This window comes from Lithobates pipiens, unplaced genomic scaffold (assembly GCF_037356315.1).
Source record: "Lithobates pipiens isolate NorthernLeopardFrog02 unplaced genomic scaffold, aLitPip1_a1.2 Scaffold_30, whole genome shotgun sequence".
NCBI lineage: Eukaryota > Metazoa > Chordata > Amphibia > Anura > Ranidae > Lithobates > Lithobates pipiens.
This window is the reverse complement of record NW_027507791.1, coordinates 58,320,303-58,337,080: the sequence shown is the minus strand read 5'-3', so window position 1 is coordinate 58,337,080 and position 16,778 is coordinate 58,320,303. Positions and strand designations below refer to the sequence as shown.

Genomic DNA, 16,778 nt, shown 5'->3' with positions numbered 1-16,778 from the left:
ATCCCTCAGTTCCCCCACATTAAAATTAGTAACAAAAGTATGGCAGGCTGTTAGGGTAGCAATGAGCTATATGGGGTTAACATAAAAAGTAACAGTACAGCGCAGATAAAAAAATAACAGAATACATATAAATATAGCACGTATAAAAAAAGTCTATACATGAAATATAATATAGGACAAATAGATTTTCAAGAAGAATCCGCATGTGCAGTGTGTCTTCAATCAGCAAAAACAGGTGATGATGTGATCCCTTCCACCAAAGAGCAAGATGGACTCTCACCTCAAATACTGGACCCCTGATAAATCAGACAGGTCAAAAACGCATATTCCCATCAAGGGTTAATCACAACAATCAGCATACAAAACTGGAGTGCTCCGGAGGTGGATCCTTTTCATGTCCCAAATACCAGCATGATTCCACATAAAAGCATAAAAGACAAGATCTAGTGCTCTCCGTTTATGAAGGATTTATTAAAAGAAATACAAAATAAAGTGATACACTCACATGCTTTTGCACTGATCTCCAGTGCCGAGTAGTAAGCATAAATACAGGTACATTCAGATGTCCATGCACGGATCATTGTTGCGGCTTGCTGGTGATGTCACAGCTTGAGTCACGTGGTCCGTACGCGTTGCGTCCCCGGAAGTAGGCGGGACTTCATCAGCGGCGATGGCGTGACGTCGGACAGCCGATTTTAAGCTAGCAACACTGATCTATGGCCAATGAAAAGAGCAAGTGTGCGCAAGTCAGCTACACAGGGCAATTACAACAAACGTGACCCCGGAAGCCCAATGCGCACACAGTGAATGTCGATAGAGGAGGTACAAAATTAACTAAAAATTACGATTGTTAAAAATCACCGGAGGGACACAAAGAGAACGTAGTAATTAGTAGCGATTAGTATGCCTCAAAATTAAAGCATACAGAGTACATACTACACCTCCAGCTGCCCTTAAAATGGGGTTAACAGAATATACTCCAATCTGGGACAACAAATATTTTCCAGATTTGATCCCCATGGGTAAATTAAATGAGTGGGAGGCTTGCAGTACTGGAAAACTCATGCAACTATATGAAGTGAGTTCCCTGAAGTCATTTGAAGAACAGAGGGGAGAGTACGGTATCCCAAACCAATCAATCTACTAATATCTTCAAATTAGATACGCCCTCAGCACCCATTTCAAAACACAAAGGGTGGAATGGTGTGAAGTACCTCTTATACAAAAAAATCGCCATGACAGGATCTTCCAAGGGTTTAATATCAGAGATATATGAACAGATATGTAGCAAATTTATCAACGGGGAAAGATAAATAAAAAGGGATGGGAAGAGGACCTGGGGGAAATAATAACAGAAGAACAGTGGAGAAGGATATTAAATCTGAGTTCCCAGGTATCAGTTTTTCCCTCACAGAAAATGTTGCAACTATTCTTGTTACACAGAGCCTACTATACCCCAAAGAAACTTTTTCAGTATGGATATAGACCCGATGACAAATGCCAAAGGTGTCAAGGAACAGATGACTTGATCCACATGATGTGGAGATGTCCAAAATTATTTAGGTATTGGACAGAGATACTTGAGGACATTAATCGTACCTTCGGGCTCAAGCTGGTCCTGAACGGTACTATATGTCTGTTGGGAAGATAGAGGATAACATTGTGTCAGTAAATAGTAAAACCACAGCAATTAGAGGCCTATTCAAAGCACGAAAGATAATAGCCCAAAACTGGCAATCGGTGAGACCTCCGACTTTATAAGAATGAACTATGAGGGCTCAAGGCTTTGAGCCCGAAAGCATGGGCATGCCGTCGCCCCCTTCCTTTATTAATAAGAGGATAGAAGCAATATTGTAAATATTTAGGGCTATATACAGCTTAATGTATTTGGGTTAATGTCCCTTTAAGAGAATGGCAAATTGGTCTGGGGGTGGGGTTAAGGGTCGCAAGGCTATTGGTGATATCCCAAATGGTCACGTGACCTATGGGGAATGTTCTAGAAAGGGGGCTTATTATATATATGACCCTCTCACAGGTGCACTCACACCTGTTCCCAGCCAGGCAATGAAGGTTCAACAAGCTTCCCACCCCCCCTTCCCTTGTCGCTAAGCATGTTTATGTGGTCTGTCACCCTACGTGATGCAGGGGGGACTTTGGTTAAAAGATTTATGTATGCTCGAGTCGTTTAAGACTGAGCTGTTTTGAAGTTGATCGTTTGAAATATAAGAATTTTATGATGCAATAAAATTATCAGAATATTTTTTTTTTTTTTTTTTAATATACCAATAAAGTGCAGCGGACAATTCTTTGCCAATAAGTGTGTTGAGTCCTTATTTAAATAGGCTATATAAGTTTTGGTATTCGGGGAGGGTAGGTGCGACCTGCATTCCCATGGAATAAAGTGATGGATGCTACAGTATGGAGGGAAAAGGTGACATTTATTAGACAGAGGAACCGGGATAAATTCTTAAAAATCTGGAAGCCCTGGTTAGGTAAAATGGGATGTCCTCCTTAAAGGGGATACTGGGGGGAGACCATACCCAAAGACTAGGTGGCTACGATTAGGGAATTATAGAGGGGAACGGAGAGGGGGACTGGAAGTGGTAAATGAGAGAGAAATAAGAATATATAATGCACTGGTAGTAAATAGATATGGTGTATCGTTGTGATGCTCGGCACTTTATTACAAGGGAGATTCTGGGGGAGGTGGTTGGAGGGATGGATCATAAAAAGGTTAGTGGGGTTAAAAAAAGGCTATAGAAGTACAGAGGAGAGGGAGTTGAGGCACTGGTAGTAGCTGAGTGAACCTGTTAACATTTGTTCTTGGTCCCCACTTTTAGTTTTCTTTTTTTTTATTTCTGTTGTTTTTCTAGTTTTTTTTTTCTGTTTTCCCTTCTTTAACAAAATAAGTATGTAGGATGCAGAATAATGTAATGATGGTTATTTAAGCAAATTTATAAACGACAATGTAATGTAATGAGATTATAACACTATATATATGAGTTAAAAAAGAATATGTCAAGTAAAGATTTATATCAATCAGTGTTGGATAGGATTCTGTTGCACATCTGTATATCCATAACCACAATATTGCCCCCCTTGTCGGAGGGCTTGATGTTAATATTGGGGTTCTGGGTCAACAGATTCTATGAGATCTGATGATTCATTTTCCTCTAAAAGTGGAATTAGGTGGTCAAGTGCCTGGAGATCCTTCTTGGTTTGGCCAGGTTCCCCAGAGGTGCCCTTATTGACATTGAGGCTTTTAAGTAATAATTTTCGTATAAAGAGGTGAACGTCCTTGATGGTCCCAAACCTGTCCAGACAGGAGTCTGGGCAAAAGTTGAGGCCATGAGCAAGGATGCTCAGATCTTCAGAGGTCAAATTCTGGGATGATAGGTATACAACATTTAACAAGGTTTCCGTGAATTGGGTTTCTGTGACTTTGAGGTGTGTTTGTGTCTTTCCTTGTTTCCGTGTTTGCATCCTGCCTCGCATTTGATCCAAAAAAAGTCCCCATCGTTTGTTGTTTGTTGTTTTTTTGAGTGATGTAAATGGTGTAGCGTTAAACGTATTTGGGCGTGGCCCCCCATTGTGAGTAGGGGGAGCATAGGAAACCATAATGTCACCATGTGCACCATTATGGGAACTAGGCCCATAACTGTAACCTGATTGTGAGGGAGAAGAATCTGTGTGAAAGGAATTATCGTGTGATCCATCACCATGATGGTGGGATTTTTGGCGCCTGTGTCCTTTAGGCTGCGTGGAAGGAAACTGTGAATAGGAGGAGAACGACATGGATGAACATATTGATGGTTCAAGAACATTCAAATATTTATTCACATTGTTGGTATTAGTTAAGTAACAATTCCTGCTCATTCCATGATGCCATTTTTAGGTCTTGCCTTCTTGGAAGGCTTTTTTGTCACATTGAAATGTTTTATCTTTTTTAATCAAAATATCTTCATCACATTTTTCCAGATGTATTTTATGTTTTTTCTCTAACTCTGAAAATATGGCGTGGGTCTTCAGAGAAGTCATCTGGCTCTGTATTTTCTAAATTTTTGTGTCTAAATCAGTTATACGTTTACGTTATTCCTGAATAATAACATCAGGATCTCAGAGCATTGCTTGAGATTGCTTTCCCACTTAGTTTTAAAAGTAGGATCAATATTGTCACATGAAGGAAAGATTTGGACACAAAGTCCAAAAGGATTAATACCATCTTTGAAGTAGTCTTCGAAAGATCTAACATACCAAAAAACAAAGATTTTTTTCTCTAAGTTGTGGGATAAATTGGAAAAAGCTAAAGAAATCCCAGAATCTACTGATTCCTTAGATTGGAAATCCTGATGTAATTGGGACATAAGTGTCCCATTCGTTTTCTTGATAGGACGCTATCGCGGGAGAGGTAAAGAAAAAAAGGAAATTAGGTAGGTTTGACTGATGAGTGCCAACAGCTGAGGCCATATACCGGTAATACACTTTAAAGCCACCTGTCAGGAAAGGCTTATGAGAGGAAGAAATGTTTCCTGCAGGCTCCTGTTCCCCCGGACTTATCTTGGGGAAGCTGCGTTAGCGTGTGCTAATGTACGTTAGCACATGCGCACGAAGATGAGCCCGAATGTAAAACGGTTATGCACATGTGTGCTTTAGCGTGGCGTGGCACATCCTGTGACAGATGAGGGCGCCAAATGGTCTAATTAAATCCTGCTCTCCACCTGTATCGACCCCGGCTTGAACTTTGACCACTCTCCAGTCTCTGCATCTATACCTTATCTGACCACACTGTGTATGACCCAGTTTGTCAGACCCTGCTCCAGTCTTCTGCTTCCAGCCTGTTTAGCTCCGGTACCGCTGACCTGCATCCACAGTATACCTGCACTCGCTGTCCTGTATTTACAGTTCGCCTGCATCCGCTGCCCTGCATCCACAGCATACCTGCATCCGCTGTCATCTGGCACACCACTCAACTGGAAGTCCAGCGGCTAGCACGACTACTGGCTCTCGTGTGACTCTGGACTCCTTCACCACCTGTCTGCTCTACCAGGGGTCCCGAGTCAGAGGAGTAAGAGAAGCCTTCCTCTGCAAACCAGGCTCTTCCTACCAAGTATATGACAGCACCAGACCTGGAGAAAAGTGCATATAATTGAACTATATTAATTGAGATATAATTATATTTGCAATTTTAGAAAGGATTGAGTACTTAAAGCAGCCCTGAAGAAGGAATATAATTCCGAAACATGTTGGGATACGTCGCAGCAACTCATGTGGACTGACCACAGTTTATCTCTGGCAGTACCCAGGGTGCAGTCTAGTATTTTTTAGTACTTGTTTTCCATATGGATTCTTTGTATTTTCTTTCTGTACATGTATGTATACTATCTCTTGGCATACCCAGCCCTTGCTCTTATCTTATTTTAAACTGGTATGAATGAAAGCGGCATTGTTTCCTTTTAACCTATCTACATTCCTACTTGATTTCTGCCTATAAAGTCCAAGGGGGTTATATCCTGCTGTACTTTTGTGCATTGTACATATATCAGGATCTGTAGGAGGAGTTCTGTCGCCCTTTCTGCTACAGACCGCTGAGACAAGATAAAAGTGAAGGTGAAGGGTGTGAGGCAGGTGCAGAAGACACACAAAATGACCTGGTGGACCTTGTTGGACACATGTGATTTAGGGAGTCATCAATACGTGTGGGATATTATCTGTGATTTTCCTGGCTGTTGAGCCGATTAGTGAAATATTGTAATATTTCAATGAATTTTTCCTTTTTTTAACATATACGCTGTGTTTTATACTATCAGACATCACAAGTGAGCTGATTTCAAGGCACCATGCAAGAAACCATGTAGGGGCCCCCCTAGCCACTGACTGGGGCCCTCCCTATTGATCCTGGTGCCCTTTTCTCCAATCGTAGGACCCTTTATTATGGTCCCACAGCGAGCCACCTTTCTGCTGTCTTGGGGTCTGCCCACGGTGGCGGAATGCCAGAGCTCAGTCAAAAGTATAACCTTTGCGATACTTCTAGTTCCGCCATTTATTTTTGTTTTGTTTTTTACCATTTTACTTTATTTATTTTAATTATTTGGTGAAATAGCTCACTTTTAAGACATAGAAATGGACTGAGGACAGATTTATCAACCCCTTTCTCTGCCACCTCAGCTGCACAGAATGAACAGGAATAGCTCATATAGTAAACACAGTTTACTATGGCTCAGCTATGAATGAATACAAAAAAACAAAAAACGAGTGAGTGATCGGTATCTATCACTAACTATATTCATTAAGTCAAAACTCCACCCTGACAGACCCCTGTCGCAGCCAGAGGGAAGGTGACTGGCAGAGATTACAGGGCAGCTAGACATCAATAGGGAGGTGGCGGGAGCAGCATGTGGAGCAACCAATGTCCTCTATTTCTCAGTTGCATCTGCTGAATGTATGTGGGAGGAAGAGGAGGAGAAGTGGGAATCCATTAGCTACATGGAGGATTGGCTTCTCTCTATTTCACTGCCCCCGTCGCTCTCCTATCCAGGCATATAGGGAGGCCGTGAGGACCCCTTGAGCTTCCAATGGAATCGGGTTGCAATGGCTACCCCTGCAACCCCTGTAGATATGCCCCTGGGCAGTGAATTTCACAGGGGAAGGGGCTGAAACGAATAAATGGACTTCTTTTTACTGCAATGCTCACTTTAAGCACATTGAGGAATCAGGAACTACGTCACTCGAAAATAATAATAGAGATGGATTAATGCTTTAATATATTTTATTTTTAAAAAGGAAAGGAAAACATCAGATCAGACTGTCATATATAGTACAAAAGAAATGGCCAATCACTCCCTCAAAATAATAAGTAGGGAAAGGGAAAGATAAAGAGATAAGAATCTCTATAGAATAAATGTAAACCACATAGAAATCAGAGGACGCCAAAATTAGCTCCCCTATTCCTAACCAAGCCAATCAAAATTCCAAGCAAATGGGAAACGAATTATGAAATGTTATTTTGTATTTTTAAATGTAATTGCAAACACTAGCATGATCCGATGTACATTTAATCATTTTATATATAGGCACAAATTTGTGAACTTTTCTATATGTGCTCCATTAAATTCTCATTGTGTCCTGTAGGGATGTCGGCTTCCTTCCAGAACTGGTAGATTTTCTCTTTGTAGCATCTGTTGCTCGTCTATTGAACTGTAATCAAAGAGAGGTCAATGTCAGCAAATGTTAAAATCATATTTAAATAATACATAGACCTTATTCGTTCATACTTTCTCACTGATCTATAGCACAAAAAATAACAGAAATACATTTACATGGATTTGTATATCCAATATCAACGGTGAATACTCAAAAATAATCTGCCCATACATCAAACGATGATTATTTGAACATTGCTGGTTGCTCGATTGTTGGTCTTTATTTTGATACGCTGTATTTTATTAACAGATTTTTATTTCACTAGAGGTCATGTGAATATCATGACTGCTTAAAGGGGAACTATAGAGGCTTTTGGTCAATTGTATTTTAGTTTTTGTATTGTTTTATTTTTTTTTAATTGTATGCTGTTTCTGATTTTCAGTGTGTTGAGTGCTTGCTGGGTTGTCTAATAGCAAAGTCTAGAACCAGTTCTGTACTTCATAGTTGTAATTGAAGATGATTCAGCTTTGTGTCTAATCTGAGATCCTGCTATTAAGTCTGTATTTACACCACAGCAGTGTTACATTTCTTTATACAATATGTTTTTTCACTAAGCTGGCTGCTTTTTAGAAAAAAAAAATGTGACCTCTATTATCTTATAACGTCCATTGCTGATATTAGATATAAGGAGATAGAACTGAGCTACTCACAGAAGGTGTAAGAGGCTTGGAAGCCCTTTGCCTGGTTAGACTTGTCACTGTGGAATACGAGAACCATAGAATTGCCTTTGGAGTAATACACAGGGATGGTGCGATCCCCACAGAATGGACCCCTTTGTGTACCATCCATGAAGAGTGTTAGATAGTCGTACATACAGAAACTGGAAGACTCTAGATGGAAGTCACTTATGGTCAGGGCAATCTGAAAAAGAAATACAATTATGACGAACATGACAGTGTTGTGTTCATGCAACAAACAAATCATTTTTATTGAATAAAAGTGCGTATTTTGCTTCTTTTTTTTTTTACAATTCATTGATGTTACAGTCTACCTGAGATAATATTTGACCAAAAAGCCATATTAAACCCTAGACCAAACATTTATTATATTGCAGTTTACCAATTCTTACATGTGATGGCTGCTTTTGTTTTATTTTTTAGGCTTTCTTTTATGTTAATTTAGGGATCCAGACAACGAGTCTGTTTTTAAAAAGCACAAGCTATCCAGCAGAATGTATCAGTTTACATGGATAAGCCAAATCATTCAACACTGGCAGGGGTGCTTAAAATGACCAGCTTTATTTATTCATGTAAAACATTTATCCCAAAAGGAAAAAAAAACGCAGTAACTGATTATAAAATGTGAGCTGGAATTTGGATTCAACTTGTTAGTGTATTTAAATCTTCTAATACATGTGTTCATTCACCTGTCTACAATAGACACAAGAAACTGATCAGCCCCCTCCCTTCCTCTCCCCTGTGCTCCTTTTACTCTCTAAAAGAGGTGGTAGAAATGACCCCAGTGCTGCAAAGTCAAGTAAAGCTTTATAAACAGCTTACAAATGTCACACCACCAGTTTTCAGCCAGCTTCATAAATTACCACCAACACTTCCTGTCATCACTGGGAAATGATCCAGAACGTCTTGGTGGTAGATAGTCTTAGAGCAATCTACTTTATATTTGCCAAAAGCCATTTATTGTAATGCCCTAAACAGTACATTCCGTTTCCATTCATTCAGGTAGGCCCTGGTGAATGTTGGTAAATTCAAAGGGGTTGTATATATTCAGGTTGTATTGTGTCTGTCCAACATTACATTTTTTTTTGTGTGCCAATTTTAGAGAATGTGGAAGTCCAGGTTTAGGGAGAATTTTGAAGACATCTTGTTTTACCTTATATCCAACGGGAGCTGCGATGGTGAAGTTACAATTCATGTTTGGACTGTAGTTCCCTGGGTATCCCGGAGATGTAAAGTTGCCTTGAGAGTTAAAGAAGGATCCTCCACATTGAACTGTGATAATATAGATATAATCAATATAGTAAAGAGATTTATAACAGTATATGACATCATGTTTATGTATGTATATATATATATATATATATATATATATATATATATATATATACTGTATATACATAGTTCATCCTCCCTGTTAGAGTTCCAGGTTGATCTTAGGACCCCAATCTCCAACTTTCAATGCAGAGCTCAGATGTAGAGATGGCCTACACAGGCACCAAATCTGCTTCAGGGCAGGAAGGGGAGAGAGTCACATGTTCTGCCTTACCCAGAAGTGTTTCACAGAGCACTAGTGAGAAAACAGGAGTGTCCTATGAAAATAAATAACTGGAGATGGATGGGCTACCATACAAACCTATGATTGTGTCCTTAATGGGGTAAGTGCAGATGCTGCAAAATCTATCCATCTTGTTCCCCCCACTGCACTGCTTGAGTTAAATTCTTCTTTAGTCTAGAAGATGATAACTACATTGAAATACTTACCTTATTTATCCCCCCACAGGCTTCCTCCATGCTGTACTACTGGTCCCTTAAGCTGCTTCTTTTTGCTATTCCCCTGGCTGTAAATTCTCAGATATCATCAAATACAACACAGGATCAGCAGTCATGCATTGTACATGAACATGTTGAGAGCTCGCCCACATACTGGGACATTGGAGAGCATAGATGGCCACTAGTAAGTTTTTGAACTTCCCCAACCTGCCCTAAGCAAAGCAAGCATTTAACCAATGTAGTGCTGGGAAAAGGTAGTCTGGTCACTGCACTCCACCCTGGAGAATTTTGAATGACATTGTCAACCGCAAAGAAGTCCATAGGAATTTAACAAACTCTTAGTTTTGCAGTAGGGCAGATATCAGGGATATACCGCAAGAAAGATGAATCTATACAGTATCTGTTCCAAAATAAGCCATAGAGGTAAGTATTATCACTCTAAAGCCCCATACACATGATCAGAATTTCTGCTGAAGACAAAAATCAACAGAAAATCTGATAGTGTGTATGGGGCTTTAAAGTTGACAAACATACACATTGAACAATCTTTCAACAACTTTATAGTGTGAGGGCCCGACTGACTGGTAATTCTAATTGTATATACTAAGAAACTTCATGGATTACCTCAAAGGTTGCAAACAGAATTTAGAGGACATCAAACTGTTGTGCCAATAGTCCCTCCTTGGGAGGGATCTCCTCTGTATCTATGAGTCTTCAGTGTCTTTCTCTGAACACTTACCTTACTATTAAAATAAATCAGAATACCTGAGCTATATGTAGCTTGGAAGCCGACTCCAGCCACAGCCCCGTCACTGACGAACTGGACCAGCATCTGGCTGGTGGAAGCGATGAGTAGAGGGATGGTTTGACTTCCACACATATTATCCAACAACACAGGAGAGTTCTTAGTGGGGCCGTCATAGATCCTCATGTAGTCTGAGTCACAGTGAGGAGTGGATTGGATATTAAAGCTACTGAACTTTAATGAAGCCTAAAAAATGACACAAGGCAAATTTATTATCTACAGTAAACCCCAAACTTGACATATTTGTAACTGCAAACTGGATTAATATGTAATTGCAATATGATGCAATCGATTACTATATTAATGTTTGAACAGTCCTTCAGAAAAAAAATCCCACAAGAATATGTAGGATTTTAATTTCTGTTAAACAATCTTGCAGCTATAGACTTTTCTAGCTAAGATGTCTCTTGAAACATGTGCGTATTTTCCATTGATTTTCCAGTTGACAGAACTCTTCTGCTCCCTCTGATTATTTGTTGCTTGTGGTTTCTTCAGAGAAACAAATAAGCTTAAACAAGACACATTTTGGGGAAGAAACTTTTAGCAGAAGTCTTTTGTTTAACGCTATGTTGAATTAAGTCAAAGAAAGCTGTAACTGTGGATATTGCAATACTGTTACTATTGGTAACATAATTGTAAGAACAAGAGTCCCAAATGAATCCAAGACCCATTTTGTTCCAGCTAAACCCCCATTCCTACAGTGACCTCACCATCCGATGTGGGGCAAAAGAAATCTGGCACATCAGAATTACCAGAATAGGCTCCCAGCAATGAAGTGGTAATGATAGTCTGAAGACTATAAAGTAGGCCATAATGAAGGTATTATTCCAACATATGGAGCAATTGGTGGTTGAAGCAGAGTATAAGGTTCAGAGGCATATACATCATAAAATACCTAGATTAGGGAGTATTTGGACCTATTGCTTGGCACTATACTAGTCAAGTCTCTATTTTTTATTAATGTAAAATGTAGGTAGTGTACAAAACAATCTTCAGATGGCAGTTTATTTCCACACCTAGGTTGCTAGACATTTAGGGACACATTTTGCATGTCTACATCTGTCTCCTTACCAGTCCTGATGGAACCCTGATCAACCAAACGCAGTCAACATTATTAGGATAAGCAGAGGGATAGTTGTCAGAAGTGAAAATTCCTGTGTTATTATTAAGCAAAGTCGCATAGACACCTGAGAAGTGAAAAATAGACATATAAATTGTATTTAGTCACTGGTAGAATAAACTGATAATATTATTAATAATTAATTAGTGGGCAACAGGGAAGGGTGTATTAACCTTCTATTAGCTTAAAACTGATGGAATTTTGAACTTAAAATGAAATAAACCTTGAGTTTAACCCCCGTTATGTTGAAGATAAAAGATCTTTAATGCCTCAATGCAGTGTTACAACTTTCACATATGTTAGTAAAATGGAACGTATCTTTACAACTACTTTGTGCATCCAGGTGAATTATACGTTGTTTGTTCAGGCCACATTGAGCCTTCATTTCATGGTAAAAACAACATTTCCTGATATTTTCCTTTTTTATTTTTTTTAAAGAACACTGGTCAGAGACAAACCTGCAAATTTTTTTTTTTTGTCAAAATGTTTTTTTTTTAAACGGAAAAATTCACTTAAAATGCAATCAGAAAAAAAAGTATAATTTATAATTTTTCAAACCCATAAAACTGTAATGTACAGAAACTTACTGCATTGATAAAGTCGGTTAATTTTAGTGACATCCAAGACGCTCAGTCCAATTGTCTGCCCAATGGTCACATTGGGGTCAGGCTTGGGGACAATTGTGGGTTTGTTTGAAGTGTTGCTGAATGCATAGCTGGAAAATGTTGAATGGAGATAAGATTGACATATTACCTATAAAATATTTTATAATTTATCAGTAATTTACCAACTAACATAAAAGTCATGACTTACGCATCATAGTGCATCACTGAACCATAATCATATGGACTGCCCAAGTTATTAGTGTCCGCTTTAGCAAAATTACCCAAGTATCCTGTAACAAGACAAAAGCAGTGGTAATGTCTCTTTTTTGAAAACATGGCTAAATTCACTTTGTGTAAATGTCTTCAGTACCTTTAGAGATATACTGGAAATTGATGTCAACATAATTGTCACGATCACTTCTTACATGCTCATGGTAGAAGCCCAGGGCATGTTCTAGTTCATGTTGTATAATCCCCCTGTAGATGCAGCCTCCACCCAATGAAACTGTCTGGCTTCCACCAGTTCTTCCAATATACGAGTAACAGCTAGAAATTGTAAATATACAGTTCAAAAAAAGTTATGCTTTAATACCATTTGGGAGCCCAAGATAATAGTTTTAATAGAAACAATGATTGAAACTGCTAAAGAAAACAATCAATATCTGTTTGTGATAAGCTTTTGAACTTTTTAACTTATATCAACGGTTGTTTCCCTATGTTTGTGCCCAGTTCTAATAAGAGGTATGGAGTTTGAGAGCTAAGTCACGTTGTACCGGCTCCAAGCATTAGATCACTGCTCACTTTTGGACAGACATATTTGGTTTTATTTTCATTGTAAAATGTTAAGTGGAATCCATTGAGTCTGTTGACACTGAGCCCCACTCCCTCTCAGTCACTTCTATTTTTCTACTATATACTGTACTCAAAGTTAGCAGAACTGGGATAAATATCTTATGTCCATGTGCATATTTCTGATAGATTCACAAAAACCACAAAGCGCCTTGTTGTTGACTTGTGACTTTCACATGTATTTGCAAATGTACAGAGGAGTTCTATTTATTTTATTTTTTTAAAGAAATTGAAAAGGGAAGCCATCATGCACAAATAGGTACTGTCTCAGGTGTTTATGTTTTAGATGCTCCCTACTGTGAATATCTATGATACATAATAGACAACCTTACCCATCACCAGGAGTGATGTTGATGTAATCATGTTCTGTTGTAAGAGGCACAAACCTCACACAAGTCAATGTCTCAAACTCGGCCATGGCGAGCACAATACTGTTCAGGTCACTGGGACCTGGAAACAGAGATAGAAGGTTGGGTTTCTACAAATAACAAATAGCAATGAATGCTTCAATGCAAGAGAAAAAAGAGGGAACTCACTGTATCTGGAATCTATGATGTAGGGAACAGGAACAGTACCATTATCACTTTTAGGCCAAAGGCAAGAAGGACAGTTGGTGGCGCTGCGGTCATTCTGTACCAGTATATCTCCTCCATACATAGTTGTTTTGCTATCTGAAAATACAGAAAATGGTCATAGATAATACACTAAAATGCATTTGATTTAAGCTGCCCATACACTGTAAACTGGCTGAAGTTTGTCAGTCCTCTCTCACCTGATATCCTTGGATTGAAAAATGGACGGATCCAAACAGAAAATTTTAGAACTGACAGCGGCTGCATCTAATCATATGGAGTGATGGGGTATACAACAGAATACAATAGGCGCAGTGGGAATCTGGGGAAACTTGTTAGATATTTTCATGCAGTCCAAAGGCCCAGCTTTACTCAGTTCTGTGACACAGCACAGCCCTGTTTGGGAAGGGAGGAGACCTGATTTTGCTCTGCTGCAGTGAAGATGGCCTCTTGAATCTTCCCATGCAGGTCACAACAGAGAACAGGCCCCCAAGTAGAGCCTTCCCACTATGGAGGGCAGAACTTAGAAATCAGGCTAGTCCATCAATGCATGATTTAAAGGATCCTGAAACTCATAACTTTATTGAGTATAATTGGTTATTGTCTTTTAACTTGCCTTGATTTAGCACCATCATAATGCAGTAAAGAATCCTGTGGTTTAGAATAATTACCTTTATTAGCTTTCAAAATCTTGCTGAAGATCCCTTGTGGCACTTCGGAGTCTTCACTCTTTGGGGCTGTGTATACAAAATACACATTAGGCACATCTAGTGTAATAATCGCAACCAAAAAAATTAAAGTTACTTAAGCTTCTGTAAATATTGAATCCATTTTATAAATTGAAATATCAATTAATGAAAAAATAGGGTAGCTCTACAAAGTTATCCCTGATCTGGGAAACTTCTGGTTGGGAAATTCTTTAAGTCTTTGCCTGATTCACCATGATTATCATAAATACTGTCAGCTAAGCAAAGGGAGATGACTTTGATGACTCTATTGCCAGGGTCTAAAAAAACATGCAGACAATTATGTGTGCATTTAACATATTTTAGGAATGTCATTAAATGTAAAAATTCTCCCTTGTGTAAACAGCTGGAAGCTCGAAACTGCTACTTGGACGTGATAGCCTCAGAAGACTCAGAGCTCTCAGAGCTTTCACTCAAATGACACTTTTATAGTATTCCTCTTCTCTCCTCCACCAGCAGATAAATCAAAGTTTATGTGGGGAGATGAGGGGAGGGACAGAGATGCTGGGCCAGCACAGACAGTAATTGGACACTTCCAGAAGAGGAGAGTGCTAAGAGACACAATGCGGGAGAGGGCTGTGCTAGCGAAGTGACTCTCAGAGTAGTTAAAATCTCTTTGTAAGTTCAAAGCCACATTGCAGGTGAACAATAAATCATTTATGGAAAGGAAAATACTGCAAGCAAGCATTTAAAATAATTTATTTTTCTAGCGGTTTTATCTAAATTTAAATTGGTGGATGGAGGGATGTTTACCATAAGAGCTATAAAAATGTGGAGGAGTCTTTCCTAGAGGCTGGTTCTAGATGAAGAAGGAAAATCATTTTATAGATTATCTGGCCAGGCTGATTAGGGCCAATGGAGCAGTGCAAACAATTTTTAATTTAGGAATTAGGATTTAGGATTAGGGATATTAAAAAGAAAGGCCAATGAATGGGAGGAAAAAGCAGAACAAACAAAACAGGTGATAGAGAACAGAAAGAAAGCAAAAATGATTTGTTATATAAGAATGTTAAAAAGCTTACCATCTTTGTTCACTCCAAGTAGATGATACTGGGAAGTAAATGTTTTGTATTAATATCTTATTTCAGATGTAATACAATAATAACAGATAACAAGTTTTGACCCCAACTCATCCCCATCCAGGAAAGTCCCTCTCAGCCCTACTGGAAAGCTCTCAGGTAAAATCCTTTCTTGGACAGATGTTACCACAACAGTCATCATTGGAAGATTTTACCATATTCCCTGTTCTGTTCCCAATTATAACATTTTGGATTTCCCCTCACCTTCTGTCCTACAGGCAATGGCCTGTACAAAATTCAAATCTCCCTACAGGGGTCCCAGGCAGTAATAAGGAAGAATTAAAATCTAACAGGATTCCTAACCCCCACCACTTTATCCAAAACTAAGGGGATAACTATTTTAGATTTACACTTCACTACTAGCTAAGATTGTCAGTAACTTATTGGATGTTATACTTTCCTAAATATAGTTGTCACCTGTCCCCTGTACTGTTCATGTCAGCTCATCATCTCACCTGTATTTGTGCAGATAGAGGTAGACTGGTCACCAGCCCCGTAATACAGACCAGAAGCAGGAGGAAGACTTTTTCATTCATCTTGTTTCCAAATTCTCCTTCACTGTAATGTGAAATATCTTCTCCCTGAATCTTGGTGTGACACTCATCTTCTGGATCACCTTTTATACAGGTACCAGAGAAGATCTGACCAATCATGAGACAGGAAACCAAATTTCAAGAATGACCGAAGTTGACATGTATGGGAATTAGAAATGTATAATTATTTCATGTGTGACGCTATGGTCCTTATCATCTTATTATTGTCTTGGTATTCTGCTGCATAACTTGTAATTGATTGCCGTGGTCTCCTGACAATTGTCTTTAATGAAATAAAAAGGTCTTGTGTAAGTAATATCATTATAAACTGTTTTTTGTTCAGCTAAAATCTAAATAAATTGGGACTGGCAATGTAATTTTACATTTATTTTTGTATTCAAGGTTATACCCATTCTATGAGATAAGTCATCACTATAGTCCCATGGACAATGATGTTTTGCAAATGCAAAAACCCATAGTAAACTAACAGATAATTTCTCTTTTAATGTGAATTTGATCCTATCAAATTAAAAACTGATTGATTAAAACTTAAAGATATTAAAGTCAAATTTTTATTAAAAAATAAACATATTATACTTACCTGCTCTGTGTAGTGGTTTTGCACAGAGGAGCCCAAATCATCCTCTTCTTGAGTCTCCAGCTGGCGCTCCTGGCCCCTCCCTCTTGCCGAATGCCCCCATAGCAAGTAGCATTCAGACATAGAGCTGCGGTTTTGCCCCTCCTCCTCCCTCTCCTCATTGGCTAACTGACTTTGATTGACAGCAGCAAGAGCCAATGCGCCCCACTGCTGTCTCAGTCAAT

At 38.9% G+C, this 16,778-nt stretch overlaps 1 protein-coding gene across 1 annotated transcript; it reads right to left on the bottom strand.

The window, feature by feature from the left end:
* Positions 1–7,842: 7,842 nt before the first annotated feature.
* Positions 7,843–15,959, bottom strand: LOC143942080 (embryonic protein UVS.2-like). The gene is made up of 12 exons (XM_077463383.1): positions 15,879–15,959; positions 15,367–15,394; positions 14,270–14,335; positions 13,563–13,697; positions 13,359–13,476; positions 12,548–12,723; positions 12,386–12,467; positions 12,160–12,287; positions 11,524–11,639; positions 10,413–10,638; positions 9,031–9,149; positions 7,843–8,061 (listed from the first exon to the last, which is right to left on the bottom strand). The coding sequence occupies exons 1-12, from the start codon at positions 15,957–15,959 to the stop codon at positions 7,843–7,845; spliced, it is 1,494 nt and encodes a 497-aa protein (XP_077319509.1).
* Between the last annotated feature and the right edge of the window lie 819 nt (positions 15,960–16,778).

What these genes read in the sequence shown, in the direction of transcription:
- LOC143942080 (XM_077463383.1), bottom strand. Translation starts at nt 15,959, where the DNA reads ATGAATGAAAAAGTCTTCCTCCTGCTTCTGGTCTGTATTACGGGGCTG. An exon ending in GATTTTGAAAGCTAATAAAG is followed by an intron (nt 13,698 to 14,269) that starts GTAATTATTCTA and finishes CTGTATTTTCAG; the next exon opens with ATAGCAAAACAACTATGTAT. An exon ending in CATCATAGATTCCAGATACA is followed by an intron (nt 13,477 to 13,562) that starts GTGAGTTCCCTC and finishes CTCTGTTTCCAG; the next exon opens with GTCCCAGTGACCTGAACAGT.